The sequence below is a fragment of the Triturus cristatus genome, chromosome 5_2 (genome assembly GCF_964204655.1).
Source record: "Triturus cristatus chromosome 5_2, aTriCri1.1, whole genome shotgun sequence".
NCBI classification, from domain to species: Eukaryota; Metazoa; Chordata; class Amphibia; order Caudata; family Salamandridae; genus Triturus; species Triturus cristatus.
Window position 1 is genome coordinate 43,542,895 of NC_140588.1, and position 21,536 is coordinate 43,564,430.

General features: G+C 46.5%; 1 protein-coding gene across 1 annotated transcript in view; it reads right to left on the bottom strand.

The window, feature by feature from the left end:
- Positions 1–21,536, bottom strand: part of LOC146822633 (dynein axonemal heavy chain 5-like) — a 971,002-nt gene that overhangs the window by 116,115 nt on the left and 833,351 nt on the right. The window contains exon 73 of the mRNA XM_085606815.1: positions 9,092–9,224. Coding sequence (XP_085462941.1) covers positions 9,092–9,224 — 133 coding nt within the window. The remainder of the gene's footprint in view (positions 1–9,091; positions 9,225–21,536) is intronic.

Here is a 21,536-nt window from a genome sequence, read left to right on the forward strand (position 1 = left end):
CACTTAGGTGATCATTGCTAGTAATCTTGCAATTGATGGTCACTAATGTAATCTTGTTTGATGTGGTCACTATTACAACACTAATAATATTAGTAGCTCAGGATAATTTTTGTTGAACTTAAGTAGCTCTTACTACAGAAAAGGTCCACTGTTCTCGACATGCTCACTAGAAGAGGAACAGGGCAGAGTGATATGAAACAAAGTCTTGGAGATAGTGTCCAGCAGAGGTTCATCTGAAATTAGGAACAATAAGAATATTATACACCGGAGTATGAGTCAGAACAAATGCAAAAAAGGGTGCCACAGCTCTGACAATCTGGCTATACATGGGCCAGCACCACAGCAAACAGGCCACCAGAAGAGAAAAGCAGAGGGGAATCGTCATGCACTTAATGTTCTAACACAGCTGTGATAGAGCGCAGTGATATTCTGGAAACTGTAAGGGTACATCATATTCATGAATAGTCCGTACCCGCATATATTCTTATGTGTGTTAACTTGGTTAGTAATTTGTGTTGTAATAATCAATGGTAAATTAAATGTTAGAATGAGTGCCATTCAAGAAACGTGAAAGGGTGTTTAGAGGGAATCATGTAATTCTCGATGTTCATTGCAAATGCTTAATAAAGTAGCTCATGTGTAATGTAATGCATTAGATTTAAACGTGCACCATATTAAAGTCTGTACATGCAGACATTATTAATTGTGCCTTAAATGTGATGAATTGTAGAGCTTGCAGATGCAACAATTATAAATGCGTGTTTAATTTGATGTCAAACGCCTAGATGGAGTATTTGCTCTTATGTGCTATTAAAGGCCTATTCGTATTTCTTATGTTAGCTGGTTTGAATATGCCTTAAATGCATTTTCCCCTGGTAAAGCTCTCATTTGGAGGCAGTCATCAAAATTCATGTGCGTGCAAGGTTGTTCTGTTCTCATGATTCTGTTGCAGGTGCAAGGCCACCGTCCTCGTTAGTTAGACTAACGCCTTTTGTTTTAGGAGTTAGGTATGGAGGAGACCTGTTACAAAGTATTCAGGAATGCCGATAATTGGGAGCCGATATCGTTTCTTGCTGAAGAAGCCTGAGACCCAAGGACACACCAACCGTTGCTGGACCGAGTGCAAGATTTGGTGGACAATTACCTACGAGAGATGCCTGGCCAGAGGAGGTGTTTCAGGGGCGTGTTCTATTGATTTTGCATTTTGTATTAGGGACAGTGCTCCGAGGGATGAGCTAGCAGAGAGTTGTTAGAGGGGTAGACGGAAGGGATCGATTCTTAGAAGGAAGACTTAAAACGAACTCTGTAGTTTTAGCTACTGACCCTTACAACGTGAGTGCACTTCTTAGGAAGTCTTCACGAGCTGAGACCTTTTCTTGATATTGCCTAGGAAATGCTAAGTAGGGATGCCACTTTAGTGGTAGTGTAGGAATAGATTAATGGATTTCTTTTTCAGCCACTAATGAAGACTAATATCGATGTTGGTGCAGTTACTGCCTGTTCAGTATTTTTGGAGTTGCTCATTCTTTTATGCTGCACCGGATTAGACTGATTCGTAGAGTAGGCTTTGTATTAGCGCCTATGTATTTTTACAACCTCGTCATGAGGTGTTTGTATGTTCGGTTATTTTTGGCTTTGTAATAAAATCCCTAAATTGGAATTCAGAGTCAGTGATCTTTTCCGAGTTTTCTAGATTGATCTGTGCTGGGTTTGTCATGAATGCAATGTTTCTCCCCTTTACACTTCTCAGCAGGTAATAAAGGTCCAGTCGACCGAGGATTCTCAGTAACTTTTATAGTAGAATCCGGCGTTATCAGTTGGTAGTGAGAGGATGGTTACCTCAGTAGTAAGGGGAGACGTAGAGAAGGGTAGTCATTGAGTCCCCATAGAGCCCAAGTGATGGTTATCCAGCGGATTGTGAGCGGAGGACGACGGCGTTTGATGGAAACTGACAGAAAGGGACGGTGCAGCGGAAACAGCAGTTCGTGGTAGAGTGGGTATGAACAGGGATGTATGTCTGTTAGATTGCGGTGTTGTTTTGATTGTGTGATGTCTTGCGGAGTTGAAATGGGAGTTGAGTGATAGTGGTTTCGGGCCTAACGCATGCGGTTCATGAAATTCGATTGATTGATATCCCGGCTTAAGAGATTGTGGTGTAGAAGACACCCAGAGTTGAAATTGTCTGACCAGTGATTGTGGGAGTCATGAGACGTCGTTGACTGACCCACCGGCAATAGGGAAACGTGTGCGTGAGTGCGTGAGAAACCAACTCAGGTCATGGGTTACTGCATGTGGAACATATAGTGATTGGATCCTATCGATTAAGTACATGACTGTCCGGCCGTTCGTGGGCAGATAGTCTGAGGCAGTTGTCCGGTCATTTCGTGGACAGATGGTTGCCGGAGTTGAGGTCGACAATTACACGAGACTGTCCGGTCGTTTCGTGGACAGGCAGTCAGAGAAGTGACTGTTCAGTCGTTTGGTGGACAAACAGTCATTTCATTGTATAAGTGAGACATGTGAGTGTGCAAGAGATGAATTGTAAAGGAGGGGAACTGCTGCATGAGGAGGAAGAGTGACGTCAGAGAGTGCCGCGCTGTGATAGGTCGGTTGGTGTGAAGCCACGCTGGTATTGGTGGATTGTCATTAGGAAGTAGAACAAAAACAATTGAAGAATAAAAGTTGATTTCATCATGAAATATTTTAAAGTTTTACGAGATATGTGCAGAGGAGATAGAAGAGTGGTTACTAGAGGAGGAGAAGAAGCTCCATCCGAGGATACCCCAGCCCATTATATGGCTACGAATGTGGGATTGCATACTATAATTTGGCTCAGAGATTGGCACAAAATGACTGAAAAAGAGGGAGGATTGGCTTTTCCGCGTTATGGTACTTTCAGGTTGGAAGTGTTATACCAATTGAAAACAGTGATGTCTTCATTGCGACCTTTACCCAGATCAACACAGTTTGAGGAGCTACATGCATGGATGAGAGCAGCACATGACAGGAAAAGAGACCGAAGTCAGGAAAGGGTGAAAAAGTCGATCAGGGCATTTCAAGACGCGCAATGGGACGCATTGGAGAAGAGATGGAGGGTGGAAACTATTGAAGGGGATAGGCTATTCCCGTTGATGGTAAAAGTAGGAGATACCCAAAAGTGTGGTGAGGAGGACGATAGCGACACCGATGACAGCTTGATAGATAGACTTCTCTCAGAAAGACCACCTCCATATAATCCAGATTCAGTACAGGGAAAGGCAGTATCAACAGAGGGAATCGGAGAATCGCAGACTGAACCTAGTGCGAGAGTAGTGGGAAGGATCTCGACAGGGACGGAAGCGATGGGAATACAGACACCAGCAAGTACCGAAGATAATGGAGTTACAGTTGTTACAAGGCTACCGGATGCTCTTAGAGTGCCGGTTACCATCGGCCCCATATTGTCAGAATATGACCCAGATTAAGCAGGAAATGGAAGTCTAGCACAATCAGTAGCAGGAGAAAGGACTGGCTCTGGAGGGAATGGCGTAGTGAGTGAAATAGGTCACCTTCCGAGACCTGTAGAATCAAGTACACCATTGCCAGCCACTGCAAACTCCTCTAGAGGACAGGAGGATGTAAGAACGGCGAGACCAAGGTCTTTGGCCGATTCAAGATCTGACATGAGGATGTGGGAACCACCAGTGAGAGGTCCTAATGATAGGATGACAGGAGACTGGGATCGGGGGAATTCAGGAAGCGGACCAGTCCTAGGGAATATAGTGGAAGGGAACCGATGTGTAGATCAGAGCAGTGAGAATGGAGAGTCAAGTGCTACATCAAGCCGAGGAACCCTTAAAGCTGCTATAAGAGCAAAGATGTTGAATGTGGTGAAGTTGAAAGCTGGGGTAGATGAGATAATTCACGGGAACCTGCCTTTGGAAAGAGTGGAGCTTTATGAACCGGACGAGTTGCTGTTTGTAGCAAAGGATGTAACTCGCAAGGTAAGGTCAGCACATGAGAAACTGACAGACTTGGCAAGAAGATATGAGGTGGATCTGTCCAAAACAAAGATGTTGCAGGGAAGTCACAGATTGCAGTACAGTGACCAGGAACTGGAAGAGAAGAGAGTCATAGGGTTGAAAACTCATACACGAGAATTGATTGTAGAGATACGTGCATGGAGCATTCTTGACAAGTGGGAGGAAAGATGGTCCAAAAAGAAGAGCACCAAAAAGAGCGTAGGAGATACACCGCCTCCAGGATGGGGGATAATGGGAGTGGAGAATTACCCTTTGCAAGAGGTACAAAATGGAGGGTATGTGCATGTGCCTTGGAGTAGAGGTGACTTGGCAGCGTTTACAAACGTATTTCCTCGGCTGAGGGAGAAGCCTGTCGAGTGGTACAAGCAGGTCAACCGGTTTGTTAAAATTTCGAAAGTGTTGTGTGGTTGATCTGAACACCTTGTTTGATATCGTAGTACCAAGTGATTTGTGGGCAGCTTGTAAAGCTGCAGTTGATTGGCCGACATCTGAACCAGCCAGGGATTCTGTTACCAATGGTCCTTCACCTATTGTTCTGAAAAAGTTTGAGCCGGTAATTACATGGCTGAAATCCACAATCTCACCACAGGACATTGATTGGGTTAAGATAGATCGAACTGTCCAGGAACCAAAAGAGTCCGTACATGAATATTACGAGAGGCTCTTACAAGCCTTTAAGCAGTACAGTGGACTAGACACGTTAGACTCCAAAGACATGGGACAGTTTGTTTCCAAGTTTGTCTTGGGTCTGAGATCAGAAATTAGCTTCATGATTCAGCAGCATTTGATCTGCTTGCAGAACAAGTCGGTGGAAGAAATACTGCGGTACGCCAGGTACTGCAGCGGTGAGGTGGACTCGAAACATAGGAAGCTTAAGGATAAGCTAATGCTGGTCCAAATGCAAAACGCTGACAGGGAAGTTCAGACAAAGCCAAGTGGAGGAACGCTAGGGAGAAGACAGGGAAACAATCAAGGAGGGACTCAGAATTGGCAGGGTCAAGGAAAAGGGAAACCTGTAGACCCCAAGACAGGGATGGATGTGGCAACACTGAAAAAGACCACTGCGTGTCACCTTTGTCAGAAGATCGGGCATTGGAAGTGCAAGTGTAGATTGAATCCAGCAAACCAAGTGCAACAAGAGGAAGAGGCGTTGCAGGTATGTGAGGTTGTCAATACAGTGACGAGGCCCAGGTCCATGTAAGGGGGGACACTGTGCCCGCAGGTACAAGTTCAGCAACCTCCGAGACTTCCACAGGGAAATCGAATGTACCAGCAGATGCCCCTTTTCGAGGATTGCGCTGAGTATAGTTCAGACCTGTTGAAATGACGGTGCCTGAGGGGGGAGGAAGACTGCACTCTTCGGGTAGTCTTAGAGGTAGACCAGAGGGGACCGTTTGTAGAGGCGGATTTTGACTGTCATCCCACCACCTTTTTGGTTGATACTGGTGCTACCCGTTCTACTGTAAGATCTGCAGTAGTTCCCAACCTACCCCTCTCAGGATAATCAATCCAAGTAGTAGGAGTGGCGAATAAGAAGATGACTAACCCATTGACCGAGCTGATTCCTGTGAGAATAGGAACTTTTCGAGATTGGCACCTGTTTGTGGTGTGCGATTCAAGTCCAGTCTGTCTGCTAGGATGTGATCTTTTGTTAAAGCTGAATTGTACCATCTACTACACGCCCAAGTGAGTGGAATTACAGACGAATGATGATAATGAGGCCACCTTTAAGGTTGCGAACCAGCATTTGCGCATAGAGATATATCCTGTGTTGACAGTGGAAGAACTTCCACTTGACTTGAGAGACTCTGTTTTACTGGATGTGTGGGATTTCACAGGAGAAGAGATTGGACTGATCAAAGGTGTTGAGCCAATTAAGATCCAGGTTAAGCAAAATGTTGAGTTCCCGAGGACGCCCCAGTATAATTTGTCACATGAGACGAATGCAGGGATTAAACCTGTAATCGATTCCATGATTCAGCAGGGGATCCTGAAGGATATAATGGGCAGTCCATGCAACTCACCCATCATGGGATTACAGAAAACCAAATGGGATATTCAGAATCGTGCAAGACCTGCGAAAGGTCAACACAATTGTGGTTCCATGTTATCCAGTGGTACCGAATCCATCAGTAATACTATTCCAGATTCCATGTGAAGCCGAGTGGTTCACTGTGATTGACTTGTGCCAAGCATTCTTTTCGATTCATTTGCACGATGAGAGACAATTTTTGCTTGCTTTCCGTCTGGAAGATCGTGTGTTAACGTGGTGTCGTATTCCTCAAGGGTATACAGAGAGTCCATCAATCTTTAATCAGATCTTGAAAAAGAATCTTGAGGGTCTCGTACTGCCACAGAATTCCGTTCTCGTGCAGTACATTGACGATCTGCTCATTGCGTCCGAAACGGAGGATGCTTGCAGGATCGATACGATTGCCTTACTGAATCATTTGGCAGAGAATGGACACAAGGTGTCCCCAAACAAGTTACAGTACTGTCTGACTGAGGTCCAGTACTTGGGTCATCGAATTGAGAAGGGCAAGAGAAAGGTGTCACCAGACCGAATTGAGGCGATCATGAATATGATTGTGCCTACAACTCAAAAGGAAGTCAGGATGTTCTTGGGGATGGTTGGCTACTGTCGCCAATGGATTCCCAATTTCTCACTGAAGGCAAAGCCCTTGCAGAGGCTGACGCACAAGGATATGAGTGATCCGTACCATGGGACCATGACTGTCTGATTGTGTTCTTGGAGTTGAGAGAGGGCCAGTGTCGTGCTCCGGCTCTGGGAATGCCTGACTACAACAAGTCCTTTTCATTGTTCTGTTATAATCGAGAAGGTTGTGCATTATCAGTCCTGACTCAGAGTCATTGGGGTGTCCTTAGACCAGTTGCTTACATTTCAGTTATTTTAGATCCAGTAGCTTCAGCGTTGCCCGGATGTCTCAAATCCGTTGCTGCAACAGGTGTCAGCATTGAGAGGTGTGAAAGCATTGTCATTGGTCACCCATTAACAGTGTATGTTCCGCATTCTGTTCAGATTTTGATGACAAGGACTAAGCCGCAGCACCTGACAAACAATAGACTCACACGCTATGAGCAAGTCATACTTGCCACGGAGAATGTGACTCTAAAATGGTGTTCTGTTTTAAATCCTGCCACACTGATGCCATTGCCAAATGCAGATGACGAAGATTGTGAAGACCATGACTGTCTTGATGTGACTGAATTTTGTACCAAACCGAGACCTGACATTGTTGATGAACCTCTGTCTGACCCTGATTAAATTTTCTTCTTCGATGGTTCATGTTTAAGAGACAATGTGGGTAATTTGAGAGCAGCGTTTGCTGTATGTACCATTATTGGAGTGGTTGAAGCTGCCTGCTTAGAAGGAGTATACTCCGCACAGGTGGCCAAAATCATTGCCTTGACTGGTGCCTGTTTGGCAGCTGATCAGATCCGGATCACCATCTACACCGACAGCGAGTATGGGTTCGGTGTGGTTCATGATTTTGGACAGCTATGGTCTCGGAGGGGTTTCCTGACATCATCCGGATCTCCAGTCAGGAATGGAGAATATGTCAGACAACTGTTGGAAGCGTTGCAACGTCCCAGGGAAATAGTAGTGGTAAAGTGCACTGCACATGGGAGAGGGGCGGATTTTGTCTCTCTCTCTTGGAAAGAAGTATGCTGAAGAAATTGCACGTTTTTGCGCTGAACAAGGATGTATATTTACTGGAGATTACACTGGAGAGAGCCAAGAAAGAACTGAGCTCAGCATGATGTTAGCCATGGCAGACACTTGGGAGGAACTCAAGCGCCTGCAGAAAATGCTTCAGATCAGCAAAAGAAAGTATGGATCAGATCAAGATGTGAGAAGGGGGATATTGACATTTGGGTTTCAAGTGATGGCTGAGCAGTGTTACCAGATGACCTATTGAGCCCGATGGCAAGACAAATTCATGGTGCTGTGTATCTTGGAAGAGATGCGATGGTGCGAGTGTTCAGACAAACGTGGTACAATCCACGATTTTGTGCGTTTGCTGAAGCAGTGTGCCACAGGTGTGTCAACAAATGAATGCCGGGAAGAAGACTGTGGTTGCATTTAATCACATTGGGAGGTCGGGAGGACCTTTCAATAGAATACAGCTTGATTTTATCAAAATGCCTAAGTGCAATGGATTGAGGTACATTGTAGTGGTGGTGTGTGTGTTTTCACGGTGGGTGTAAGCTTACCCAACATGAAGGTGTGACACCCTTACAGTAGCGGAGCTGTTGTTAAGGGAACTGATACCTAAGTTCGGTTTTCCAACCTCGTTGGAGTCGGATAGAAGAACACATTTCCACAGCGAGATCATGAAGTTGCTTTGCGCTGCTTTAAATGTTGATCAGAGACTCCATTGTAGCTATCGACCAGAGGCTTCTGGGATAGTGGAGCAGATTAATGGAACTTTGAAAGCACGGATGGCAAAAGTGTGTTCGTCTACATCTCTGATGTGGCCTGATGCATTGCCCTTGGTGTTGATGAGTGTTCGCAGTGTCCCAGATAGGAGGACCGGTCTTTCCCCGCATGAGATCCTTATGGGGAAGGCGATGCGATTGCCAGCAGTGCCATCCGCAGCTTTGATAAACATCACTGATGACTTAATCCTGGATTACTGCAAAGGACTAGCTGATCATACGAAGATTGTCCTCCCTACACAGTGATAAGATAACAATCAATTTGGCCTTGCCCTAAGCCGGTGCTGCACTTAGAACAGCCTGGCAGATCTCCAGCAGTTGTAAACCACTGAGTTACAAGCTTGACATCTGGAATATAGTCACATTTCATGTATTACACTGTGAATACCAAGTTAGCAGTAGTAAATAAAGCTCTCTGTGATATGCATTGGACAAATATGTTCTTATGCCTGGCCTTAACCTCTGCACTTTACATGTGATTCATCTACAGATATTGACATGCCAAAGAATCGCCATATTTTCCATTTGTACTGTCAGGTTATTAAAATGATGGTGTCTCTGTAACTTCAATGCATACTTCCCGCTGCGGTCCTCTGCAGCTCTCTTACCGTCTATGGCCAGCTTCAGGTCGGTGAGGGTGCTTCGGACTCTCACTATCACGCGCTGCATGCGATCGATCTCTTGGCGCAGAAAAATATTCATGGGCTGGAATGCACCCATCTTTTGAAGTCGTGCCTTTACCTGAATAAAAAGCAATGCCAAGGAATTCATGTGAGAGTAGGCAGGCATGCCAAGCTTCAAAAATGCAAAACATAACCACGTTTTAAATACAACTTCTCAACTATTGAACTGCGAGGTAAAATAATGTATATCCACACTGTTCTCAGTTGTAGACAGTATTGATATTAACAGATGTAATTTTCGATTTATCTGACCAGGCATCGAGATACTTTACTTATATTCCAATAAGGAACATTTAAAAAAATTAAGAATGAAACACATCTCAGGAAGTGGAATTAGGCAGGGGATGCTATTCAGATAGGAAGATGGTGCTTAAAGGAATTAGAGACTCATCTAAGTACACAGGAGCACTGATCTAGGTTTTGTCCTTTGCAACCTTAAGAAATGTGCCTTGACTTCGAGGCTGGTGAAAAGTTATGGGTGGAGCACAATATCAAGCTTTCTCTTGCATATTACGTCCGATGGGAATCTAGCACAATTCTATTGAAAATTCAGTTTCATTTAATTAAAAAAATAGCTATTAGAATCAAAGACTCAGCAATAACCAATACCTTTTGAATTTTAAGAAAGATCCATATCCAGCCAAGAACGAGCACACTCACAGGAAAATAGTACCAAACTGCTTTAATTTGCAAGCCTCAAAGCACTGACAGACGTGTTTCTGCACAACGCCTTTTTCAATGTCAGTTTGCATCTTTTCACAAGGCCATTTTAAAATCAAAAAAGTGCATGACATAAATTCATCTAAAGTAAAGATGGCCCTAAGATGGTATAACGGTGGCCATCTTATCACATTCAAGTAACGTAAACATGTAGTTTTAGTGCATATCGTAAACACATTACAAGTATTCATTGTAATAAGGACAGTGGGGGGGCAATTAAAAACGGGGATTCATAATAAATATCATGAAAATTCATTGACAGGTAATGTATATATATCCCACAATTTAATAAAGGAATTCAAATACAAAAGGTCTGGAATGTCCCACATCGTCCAACCATCATGCCCTAAATGGGCAATAGCACAATAAGTTACGGAAAATATATACACATTATTATTTCATAGCTTCATGGCAGCCAATCATTATGGTCTAAAAAAAATACAGTCTATAGACTGGGAGCCACAAGTTAAATCTCCTTTACAAGATGGGCAAGAACACACCCAATATGTGTGCAAAATTCAGTCCAATAAATAAAACGGAAAGTAATTAATAATCTCCACACATGAGAAATACAACCCAAAATGGGAACAATTATAGATAGGACTGACAAGTCAAAGCCTGATAGTATGTCAACGAAAGGCTTGATAATCTCCGTGGAGAAGTAGGAGTGGCATGCAAAATGGCTACCCACTCCCTTGTGATCTATTCAGCTTTATTCCAAATGTATCCAAAGTTCTTCCTCATTATTCAAACCTTTCAGGACCTTTGGTTGTTGGTCTATAATATACTTAGACTCTATTGTACCTAATTTCCTGACCCTGTCTCCCCCTCTTTCATCTTTCGAGACCTGATCAATGCAAAAGAATTTGAGAAGATAATGATTGCTGTTGTGAGCAATTTCAAAGTGGCTGGCCACTGGATAACTATCTTGGTGATGGCCCGCATGTGTTCTAAAATTATTTTCTTAGTGGGATGGATGGTACTCCCTATATAGCGTTTAGGAAAGGGACACTCTAAGCAGTACACCGTGAACTCGGAATTGCAGTTCAGTATCCTGTCGATTTTCCATAGATCAAGCCGTGGAGGAAGCAATCCTCTCAATCAAGGCATGGAGGACGAGTGAAGTGCTTCGCCTCTCCTCGCCTGATCTATCCCCTTGCTTTGGCTGAGCACACACACGTTCCCCGCATTCACGGTTCCGGTTCTACTCCAGTTTCTCCCACGCTCTGGACCGCTTCTATCAGATTGGCCAGACCTTATCCTGACTTTGGGGACCTCCAGGATCCCACGTGGAGTTTCCTATCTCCAGCCCTCGTGCTCCCCATTCTGGACATTCAGTTGTCCTTCCTTGATTTTTGCTCCGACAACCCTTGATTCATTCTCGCAGTACCCTGGAGACCACCTTGTCCTTCTTCTCTGGCTGGACCCTTGGCCGCCCCACTTAAATTGTTTTTCGTGTATTCTCCAGCACTATTGTTGAAAATAAGGGACCATGTGTCCTGATGATGACCTGAAATCAATCAGGTTGAAACGCCGTTGACTTCCCAGCACAGAACTTTGGCGCTGAAGTGGTCAATTGACTTTACCCAAATCTACAACCACCTATTGTATATATTTGACTTGTACTATTGACCACATTTTGTTACTTTTTATCGCCCTTCACGCTGTTATTTCCTCACCTTGTTTCACTGCGCCGTCACTTGACACTAGCACAGCCAGTGCCCGCTTGTGTGTTATGGTCACCATACACTTTCATTGTTTAGTAGTGCTGTTATAACTACCTACAATAACAATTGGTTCACTTCAGCATTTCCGTTGTGGTCTCCTTCTTTTTTCTCTCGGTCCTTATGATGTGTACTATTTATTTAACTGCCCTGGTTAAATGATTCCCAGCTGAGACATTGTTGTATTGTTACAATTACCCAGTCTCACCTGGGATAACGGGTCTACTCCTGTTATCCTTGCTATATTTGCAGGCATTGCATTTCATGCAGGGAATGAAACCAGTAACACTGTCTTTTTTAGTAGTAAGTGATTACTAATGGACAAAGTACGTCCTTAAGTCATCTCTGGTTGTGCAGTAATAATGCTTCCTAGTATGTTATCAGTTTGGAGAATGTGCCAGTTGTTCTAGAAAATCTGAACTATTTGGTGTAATCTCTCACTGTATTGAGTGATCATCCTCACTGGTTCACCTTCATTACAGTTCTTAGGACCAGTAGTCATTTTGGCTACAAAAAGTTCCAATCTTTTCACATTCTCTGCCCTTTTTGCTGCCTCGTACAGGTTGCTGGTAGTATATCCCCTTGCCTTGAATCATTCTAAGGCATAATTTTTCGCTCTCTGGTATTCAGTGTTACTCTGACAGTTTTGTTTTATATGTAAGAACTCCCATAAGGAATATTTCTGATGACACTTCCAGGGTGGTGGCTACCTGCATGCAAAACAGAATTCCCTGCTGTGGGTTTTCTATACAACTTGTGGATAGTTTGTCATCCTCCACATACACTTCCAGGTCTGGATAGAAAACATTGGTGTTACAAATAACACCAAGTTACGATCATTGCAGTTGAGGAAAGCTATACATTCCTCAGCGGATGCACGACTGCCCCTCCAGACAATAAACCAGTCATCTATATACCGGGCCCAGAGTGCCACATTATCAGGACTCTCTATTCAGGCCATGTGCTTCTACCACCAGCCCACAAACAAGTTTGCGTAACTGGGGGCGATGCCATGCCCATCGCAGTTCCTCGGTACTGTCGAAACATCTGTCCTGAAAATATAATTTTTTTATTTTCCAGGCAAAATCTGATGCATGGTGTTATGTTTGTGGAATTTCAAAGGTCTTTTGTTTAAAAAACATTTGATTGCAAAGATACTTTTCTCATGATCTATACAGGAATAGAGACTGGTTATGTCTAAGGTGATTAATAGCATGTTCTCTTCCCATATGATCCCCTCAATCAGTCTCAAGAAGTCTTGCGTATCTCTGACTTAGGAACTTAAATCTTTTACCCATGTAGCCAAAAAGGAGTAAATATAGATAGAAGTGCTCTCCACTAGACTGTTCAAAGAGGCCACCTTGGGTCTCCCCAGAGGGTTCAACAAATCTTTGTGCACTTTGGGCAAGTGATAAAAAATGGGAAGAACTGGATATTCACAATATAGGAAGTTGTATTTATCTTGATCAAGCATGCCTTCATCTCGCCAAACCTTCAGGTGATTATAAAAGGTTCTCACACAATTAACATACTCGATTCTTTGAATGAGTAAATAGCACTGATCTTCACTCAATTGCCTTATAGCCTCCTTAAGATACAGAATCTTATTGAACAGTACAATGTTATCCCCCTTGTCAAAGGGTTTTATCACAAGAAAATCATCATTTTGAGAGGTTGTATGGCTTTCCATTGTTTCAAAGGAATATTATATTGTTTTGGATCCTTACCGTTCCTTCTCAGGGATTTCAAATCAGCAATAATTGCTTCATTGAACACATCAATGGTGTCATGTGGAGTTTGTGGGATAACTCTAGATTTCCTGTTCAGTTCGCTCTTCCCACTAGATTGAATAATGCCAGGTTGTGCAAGACATATATCCGTTTAATCCTCATTGTCAAATTCTCTGGCTTCAGATGGAGCTTCTGGAGCTTGTAGCACCATTAAAGTTTCTAGATCGTTCCCGATTAGGAGATCCATATCACCTGACATGTTCACTCCTCCCTGATGTGCTTTTTTAGAATGTATCAGGTGAATCTTTTGTAATTTAACTTTTCTTAAATACTTGAAAAGGTCAATTCAGGTTTAAGCATAATCGAATTCCGCGTTAGGGCAGAACGTCAGGCCCAGTTTCAAAACCTGAGGCCTGTCTGGTCAAGTGTCCTGTCAAATAGATATATGATAGTTTTCTCCTCTGTAGACTTTACCATCTGCCCCGCTTCCCCCTGCTGTGGGTTACTCTGGGAGTAGTAGATTCTCCCCCTTCCTTTTTTGCCCCTTCTTGTTTTTCGTTTTTGCGCTCTGGAGGGTGGGTTCTTGGGACTGGTCTTAGTCGGCATTCCCTGATAAGTTTTTATTTGCGAAAATAAGTAGGTTCACCGGTTCTCCCGGTATCTTCGGTGGGGTATGTTGTTTGTTCCCCTTCTGATGTTTCTATCTCTGATTCCAAGGTCTCCCTACTGGTAGTCATGCCACCTCCTTTTTGTTGGTTCAATTGCCTTCTGGGTGCATCAAATTTTCGAGCGAACATCAGGATCTGGCCTGATTCGTAGTCCTTTTCATCCTTTTGGAATTTGGTTTGCTTACGGCGTCTGATGATGCTTTCATGGTGCATAAGCCACTTCTTCATGGCCATTATCAGTTCCTCGCTCTGTTTCGTGTCTTTATCCTTATGAATCATCTGTTCCAATTTCTTTATCTCCTCTAATAGTTTCGTTTGGTCGCTCCATGTGTACTTAATGAGGATCTTAACCATGCCTTTTGCTGATTCCGTGGTGTGCTCTGCCCAATTCTTTAGTAGCTGTGGGTCGGGATGGAACCATATAAATGCGTAGGACCCTGGGTATACGTTCAACATTCCAAGAATTTTTGCAGCAAGGTTGCCTCCCACCATTTTCTAATATCTTTCTCATAGGGGAGACAGGGTCAGGAAATTACGCACACTAGAATGTAAGTACATTATAGACCTACAAACAAAGGTCCCGAAAGGTCTGAATAATGAGGAAGAACTTTGGGTACATTTGAAATAAAGCTGAATAGATCCCAAGGGAGGGGATAGCCATATCGCATGCCACTCCTCCATCTCCACGGGGATTATCGAGCCTTTCGTTAACATACTATCAGGTTTTGACTTCTCAGTCCTATCTATAATTGTTCCCATTTGAGGTTATATCTATCATGTGTGGAGATTATTAATTACTTTCCATTTTATTTATTGGACAGAATTTTGCACACATTGGGCATGTTCTTTCGCACCTTGTAATGGCGATTTACCTTGTGGCTCCCAGTCTATTTCTAGACTGTATTTTTTTTAGACCATAATGATTGGCTGCCTGGAATCCATGAATTAATATTGTGTGTATATTTTCTGTTACTTATTGTACCATCTATTGCCCATTCAGGGCGTAATGGTGGTACATGTGGGACATTCCAGAACTTTCGTATTTGAATTCCTTTATAAAATTGCGGGATATATGCACAAGTTACTTACCTTCAGTAACGATATATCTGTAAGAGACATTAGTTAGTGATAGTTTCCTTACCTTAGACTTACCCCCAGGCGTCCGACTGGATCCGGAAAGTTTTTGTCAGCAGTACCCCTGTGCGTCGGAAGGTGGCGTTGTGCGGTTCCGCGCCCGTCGTAGATGTCGTGATCGCCGGGATGACGTCGCTGCAGCTACTTAGATGCCGCCCCCGTGCGCTGACGTCAGTTCGGTACATGACTTTCCGCGACAAGAACGCAGAGCCATGCAAGATACTGACCACTGGTGCATTGAAACTAAGGCCCTGAAAGGGATGTCCTTAACCCTAGAAATCAGTTCGCAGAACGGGGAGGATGGGTGGGGCGGTAAGGAATCTATCACTAACTAATGTCTCTTACAGATATATCGTTACCGAAGGTAAGTAACTTGTGCATCTCAAAGAGACATGTTAGTGATAGATTCCTTACCTTAGAATAGATACCCCAGCAATACCAACCCCGGTGGTGGGTCTGCGAACCAAGATCACACCAGAAAGTCAAGGAGAACAGAACGGCCAAAGAAGCCGTCTCTCCGGACTTGGCTGTCAAGGCAATAATACTTAGTAAAAGTGTGCAGTGAGGCCCACGTGGCTGCCTGACAGATGTCTTGCAGGGGGACACCATGTCCCAATGCGGTAGTAGCTGCAGTCGCCCTGGTAGAATGGGTGCGCAACCCCACTGGCTTAGGCAGAGAATAACAGGCTTTTATAAACAAGATGACCCCGCGGGAGATAGTCCTCTTGTGTACAGCCCAGCCTTTCTTGGTGCCTACGTAGCCAACAAAGAGCTGGTCATGCACCCGGAACTGTTGTGTGCGATTCAGGTAAAATGAGAGCGCACGTTTTGGGTCCAGCCGGTGGAGCCTCTATTCCTCTCTGGAAGGGTGCGGAGGAGGAAAGAAAGTGGGCAGGGTGATAGTTTGCCTGATGTGGAAGGCAGTAACAACCTTTGGCAAGAAGGAAGGACGAGTGCGGAGCACAACCTTGTCCGGATGAACAGACAGAAAAGGAGGTTTACAGGAAAGAGCCTGGAGCTCACTCACGCGCCTAGCGGAGGTGATGGCAGCCAGGAAAGCAGTTAGTAAACAAAGAGAACAGTTGTGAAGAGGCTCAAAAGGAGTGCACATCAAATAAGTAAGAACCAGATTCAAGTCTCACTGTGGCATCACAAACGGAATAGGAGGGAAAAAATGAGTAATGCCTTTGAGAAATCTACTTACGACAGAGGTCTTGAAAAGAGAGGGCTGATCAGGGAGCCTGAGAAAGGCAGAAATTGCAGAAAGGTAGCCCTTAATAGTGCCCAGAGCAGAGCCCTGCTGGGCCAAAGAAAGAAGGAACAAAAGGGCTTCTGAAAGAGGGGCAGAAAGGGGATCCACACCCTTTGCTGTGCACCATGCCACAAACTTGTTCCACCTGCAGGCGTATACCGATTTAGTGGAGAGACGCCTGGCTGCCAGAATGATATCACAAACTTCAGGAGGCAAGTCAAATGGAATCAACTGTCGCCGCTCAATCTCCACGCATGGAGGTGGAGGCTGGACAGGTTTGGGTGGAGGACAGAAGATCTCCCAAAGAGGTAGTTGGATCGGGAGATCCACGCTCATAATGAGTAGCTCGGGATACCAAACTCTTCGAGCCCAGTCCGGGGCCACGAGAATGACTTGGGCCTGGTCGCGCCTGATCTTCTTCAGCACTCTGGGTAGAAGTGGTATAGGTGGAAAGGTGTACAATAGACCCCAATGCCACTCGTGACAAAAAGCGTCGCTGAGCGAGTGCCGCCTTGGAAATTCCAACGCGTAGAACGGCTGACATTGCGCGTTCTCTTCAGTGGCAAATAGATCTAACCAAGGCTCTCCTCACTGTTGAAACAGACCTTGCACCACCTCCGAGTGAAGACGCCATTCGTGATCCATCATGCACCTGCGGCTGAGTTTGTCTGCCCTGGCGTTCAAAGAACCTGCGAAGTGTTGAACCACCAAGCAAATGCCTTGACATTCCAGCCATGTCCAGAGATGCTGAGCATCCTGACATAGGGTCCACGACCCCACCCCGCCTTGCTTGTTGCAGTACCACCTGGCGGTGGTGTTGTCTGTGAACACCTGCACTACTCTCCCCTTGACAGAGGGAAGGAATGCCTTCAGTGCAAGTAGGATCGCCGGGAGCTCCAGAAGGTTGATATGGAGCCTGGACTCCGCCGGAGACCAGAGGCCTCTGATCTCCGCCTCTCCAATGTGGCCGCCCCATCCCAGGAGGGATGCATCCTTCACCACAGTGTGCTCCGGTTGGGGAAGGGAGAGTGATCTGCTGCTGACCCAATGCTGGTTCGTGAGCCACCACTGCAACTGTTGTGCAGTGCCCTCCGAGATCTGGACGTACTCAGACAGGTCCCATTGATGCTGCGCCCACTGGAACTTCAGGTCCCACTGCAGAGCCCGTATATGCCATCGGGCATGATTGGTCAGTAGGATGCAGGTGACCATGAGGCACAGGAGTCTCAAGGTCATCCTGACCGAAACCCAGGACAAGGGCCGAAAGATCGGAATCATTGCCCGAATGTCCCAGACTCACTGTTCGGGTGGATAAACCCGAAACTGCGCCATGTCCAGAACCGCTCTGAAAAAGAGGAGCTTCTGAGAGGGAATCAGGTACGACTTCGGCACGTTGATGGAGAACCCCAGCAAATGCAGGAGGTCTGCCATAGTCTGGAGGTGGGAGACGACTGCCTGGGGCGAGCCCGCCTTTAACAACCAGTCGTCGAGATAGGGGAAGACTGAAACCCCTGATCTGCGCAGATGAGCTGCGACCACCGCCATCACTTTTGTGAACACCCGAGGGGTGCTGGTAAGGCCAAAAGGAAGCAAGGTGAACTGAAAATGCTCGTGGCCTACAGTGAACCGCAGGTAACACCGGTGGGCCGGCAGGACGGGGATATGAAAGTAAGCATCCTGCACGTCCAACGCTACCATCCAGTCTTGCGGGTCTAGGGCAGACAAGACCTGAGGAAGTGTGAGCATCTTGAACTTCTCCTACCGGAGGAAGCGATTGACGTTCCGAAGGTCTAAGATGGGACGCAGGCCCTTGTCCTTCTTTGGAACCAAGAAGTAGTGGGAGTAACAACCACAACCTACTTCTGGCGTCGGAACGCGTTCGATGGCCCCTTTGACCAAGAGGGCCGCAATTTTCAACTGAAGAAGTGCCAAGTGATCCCCCGACATGCGGTGGTTATGAGGTGGCATGGCTGGAGGGGTAGTCTCGAAAGGGAGGGAGTAGCCCCTTCGGACTATCTGTGAAACCCACCTGTCCAAAGTGATGGTGCGCCAGTGGGGGAGGTGATGGCGAATCCTGCCGCCCACTGGTGTTTGGTGGGCCTGAAACACCAGACTAGGAAGGTTTAGAGGCAGTGGTGGCAGGGGAGGTGGTGGACTGACCCGCCCGCTGGCCCCATGTCCCACCTTGGCGGGTCCCAACGTCCACGTTGAGACTGTTGCTGCGCAAGCCTGTGGCTTGGAAACAAACGTTTTTGGGCGCCCCTTCCTTGGCCACGAAAGGAGCGAAAAACAGAAGCCAAAGGAGTGCGTGTGGCCGAAAGGCCCAGGATCTTGGCGTAGCCCGCTAGTCCTTAAAGCGCTCCAACGCACTGTCTGCCTTGTCGCCAAAAAGGCCATTAAAAGGCATGTCTGTCAGAGTATTCTGGACATCCCCAGAAAAGCCAGTTGTTCTCAGCCAGGCGTGATGGCGTAGTGCCACTGTCGTCGAAATTGCTCTGCCCAGCGACTCGGCGGTGTCAAGGCCACAATGAATCGTGAACTTGGCTGCACCTATCCCCTCAGCAATGGGAATTGGGAAAGCACCGTCCGGGCCTCCTCTGGACACTGAGGCAGCACTTGTGCCACCGTATCCCACACAGAGTGGGAATAACCCAAGAGGCATACGGTGTTCACAAACCGCCACCCTGAGCTGGTGGAAGAGAAAATCTTCTTCCCAAACTGCTCCAGTTTCTTGGTTTCCCTGTCCGGAGTTGCGGAAGGGAATGCGCTCAGAGACGCAGAGGCTTGGACAACCAAGCTCTCAGGGGTAGGGTGTTGGGAGATGAAAATGGGGTTGCCCGGGCCGGGTGATGGCATCGGGTCACGTTCCTATCCACAGTAGCCCCTGTGTCGGGTCTGGACCAGGTGCCCAAAAGAACATCTGAAAGTGCGTCATTGAAGGGCAGCAGCGGCTCCACAGAGGAAGCCACCGGCCGAAGCAATTCTGTCAGGAGGTTAGTCCTGATGGCCACTGTAGGGAGCTCAAGGTGGAGAGCCTCGGCTGCCCTACGCAACACCACTGAATAAGTACCACCCTCCGTAGCCACGGTAGAAGGAGATAGTGCACCAGGTTCTGGAGAAATATCCAGTCCACCTGCGTCCTCCAAATCCTCTGCCCAGTCTGGGTCTAACTTGCCTGGGCGGCGAAAGGGTCTTCAGACCCCTCCCAGTCCTCCCCGTCCTCCGTAACCTGCTGGGCAGGCAGAAAAGAAGGAAGAGGATGGAGAAAGGGATAGAAATTCCCCATCGGCGTCGAAATCGGCATCGATCGACACCGGTCCGGCACTGTCTCCACGTGGGGGTGGAAGCTGGGCACGGCATCAGCCGGGTAGCCAGCAGACGCCGGCAGCGGTGCCGTCAATGTCGGCGGAGGTCCCCCAGTCGAACCCGCGGGCCTGAAGGCGCACCAGTGGGGCCCGACGGTGCGAAAAAGGCGAGCCATGGCTGACAGGAAGTCCTGCAGCTGGGCTGGAGTCGCAGACGGACCCAGGAAAGGCAGGTAGGCTATCGGCAACTGCGCAGGAGCTGCGTGGGTGGCACCACCCGCACCCTCAGCCATGTCGCTTGACAGGCTATGGAAAGGCGAAGAGTGACGTCGCTTCTTCGACTCCTTGTGCTTCGTCTTACCTGACCCCGAGTGTGAAGACCTCGTCGAACGATGATGGCAGCTCCGCAACCGGTCCCTCGACCTCCCACGGGACCGGGACCTTTAACGGCGCGGAGCAAACTCCGCAACTTCGGGACCGCTCCCGCAAAGTTTTCGGTGCCATGGCCCGGCATTCGGGGCACGACGTGGGGTCATGGTCGCGCCACAGGCAGTAGAGACACTCGCGGTGCGGGTCCATCACCGACATCATGCAGGGACAAACTTCGCAAGACTTAAAACCGGGCAGCCCACAGCACCAGGAGTCGATAGACTCAAAAAAGACACAGACAAAAGTCCCAAAAACTCAGTCAAAAGTCCCAAAAACTCAGTAACAAATTGACTGGGGGTACCGCTCTCTACGGATCTGCACTTGCTGGCGCGGAAAAAAGAAAGAAATGACGTCAGCGCGCGAGGGTGGCGTCTAAGTAGCTGCCGCGACGGCATCACGGTGATCACGATGCCTACGATGGACGCGGAGCCACACGATGCCACCTTCCGACAAGCAGGGGTACTGCTGATGAAAACTTTCCGGATCCAGTCTGATGCCTGGGGTAATTCTAAGGTAAGGAATCTATCATTAACGTGTCTTTTTCATATATATGAATTTTCATGATGTTATGTATCCCCCTTTTTATTTGCCCCCCCCCCCTACTGTCCTGGTTACAATTAATACTTGTAAAGTGTTTATGATATGCACTAAAACTACATGTTTACATTTCTTGAATGTTATAAGATGGCCGCAGTTATACCTTACGAATGCGAACCATCTTAGGGCCATCTTTTACTTTCAATGAATTTAGGTCATGCACTTTTTTGATTTTAAAATGGCATTGTGAAAAGATGAAAACTGACATTGAAAAAAGCGTTGTGCCAAAACGTGTCTGTCAGTGCTTTGCAGCTTGCACATTAAAGCACTTTGCTACTATTTTCCCGTGAGTACACTCGTTCTTAGCTGGACATGGACCTGTCTGCCTGAGTGGATCAATTTGTAGCGGCTCACCACCCCTGGAGTTTCGCACCCGGTGCGTAAGTTGTGGCGGGGGTGATCATAAGGTTTTGAATATATATAACAAACTTACTAATGGAGTCACCTACCACAATATATAGCACACCGCAGCTCACTTCAGCCATTGGCTAACTTTGCTGTGAGTGGTGGCATTCTAGACATTCACAAGTAGCACATGCACACACAGATTAGTTCCCTTCACTGCCGGAGACAATGTGTACTTTTGAAGACCAGAATTTTATTTTGCTGTTAGCCAATGTTTTTTTAGGCCGATGAAGGCCCATCCACTTCCCCAACAATAACATTTTGCAAAAGCCATGGCAAAAGAAGCAGGCACTGACGAAGGCAAAAGGCTAGCAATCAACGCGGATGTATGACGGAGCCCTGCATGCATTTCCCACGCATGCCGTTACTCTGCATTCACTATCCCGACTGTGGCATTAGCATACGT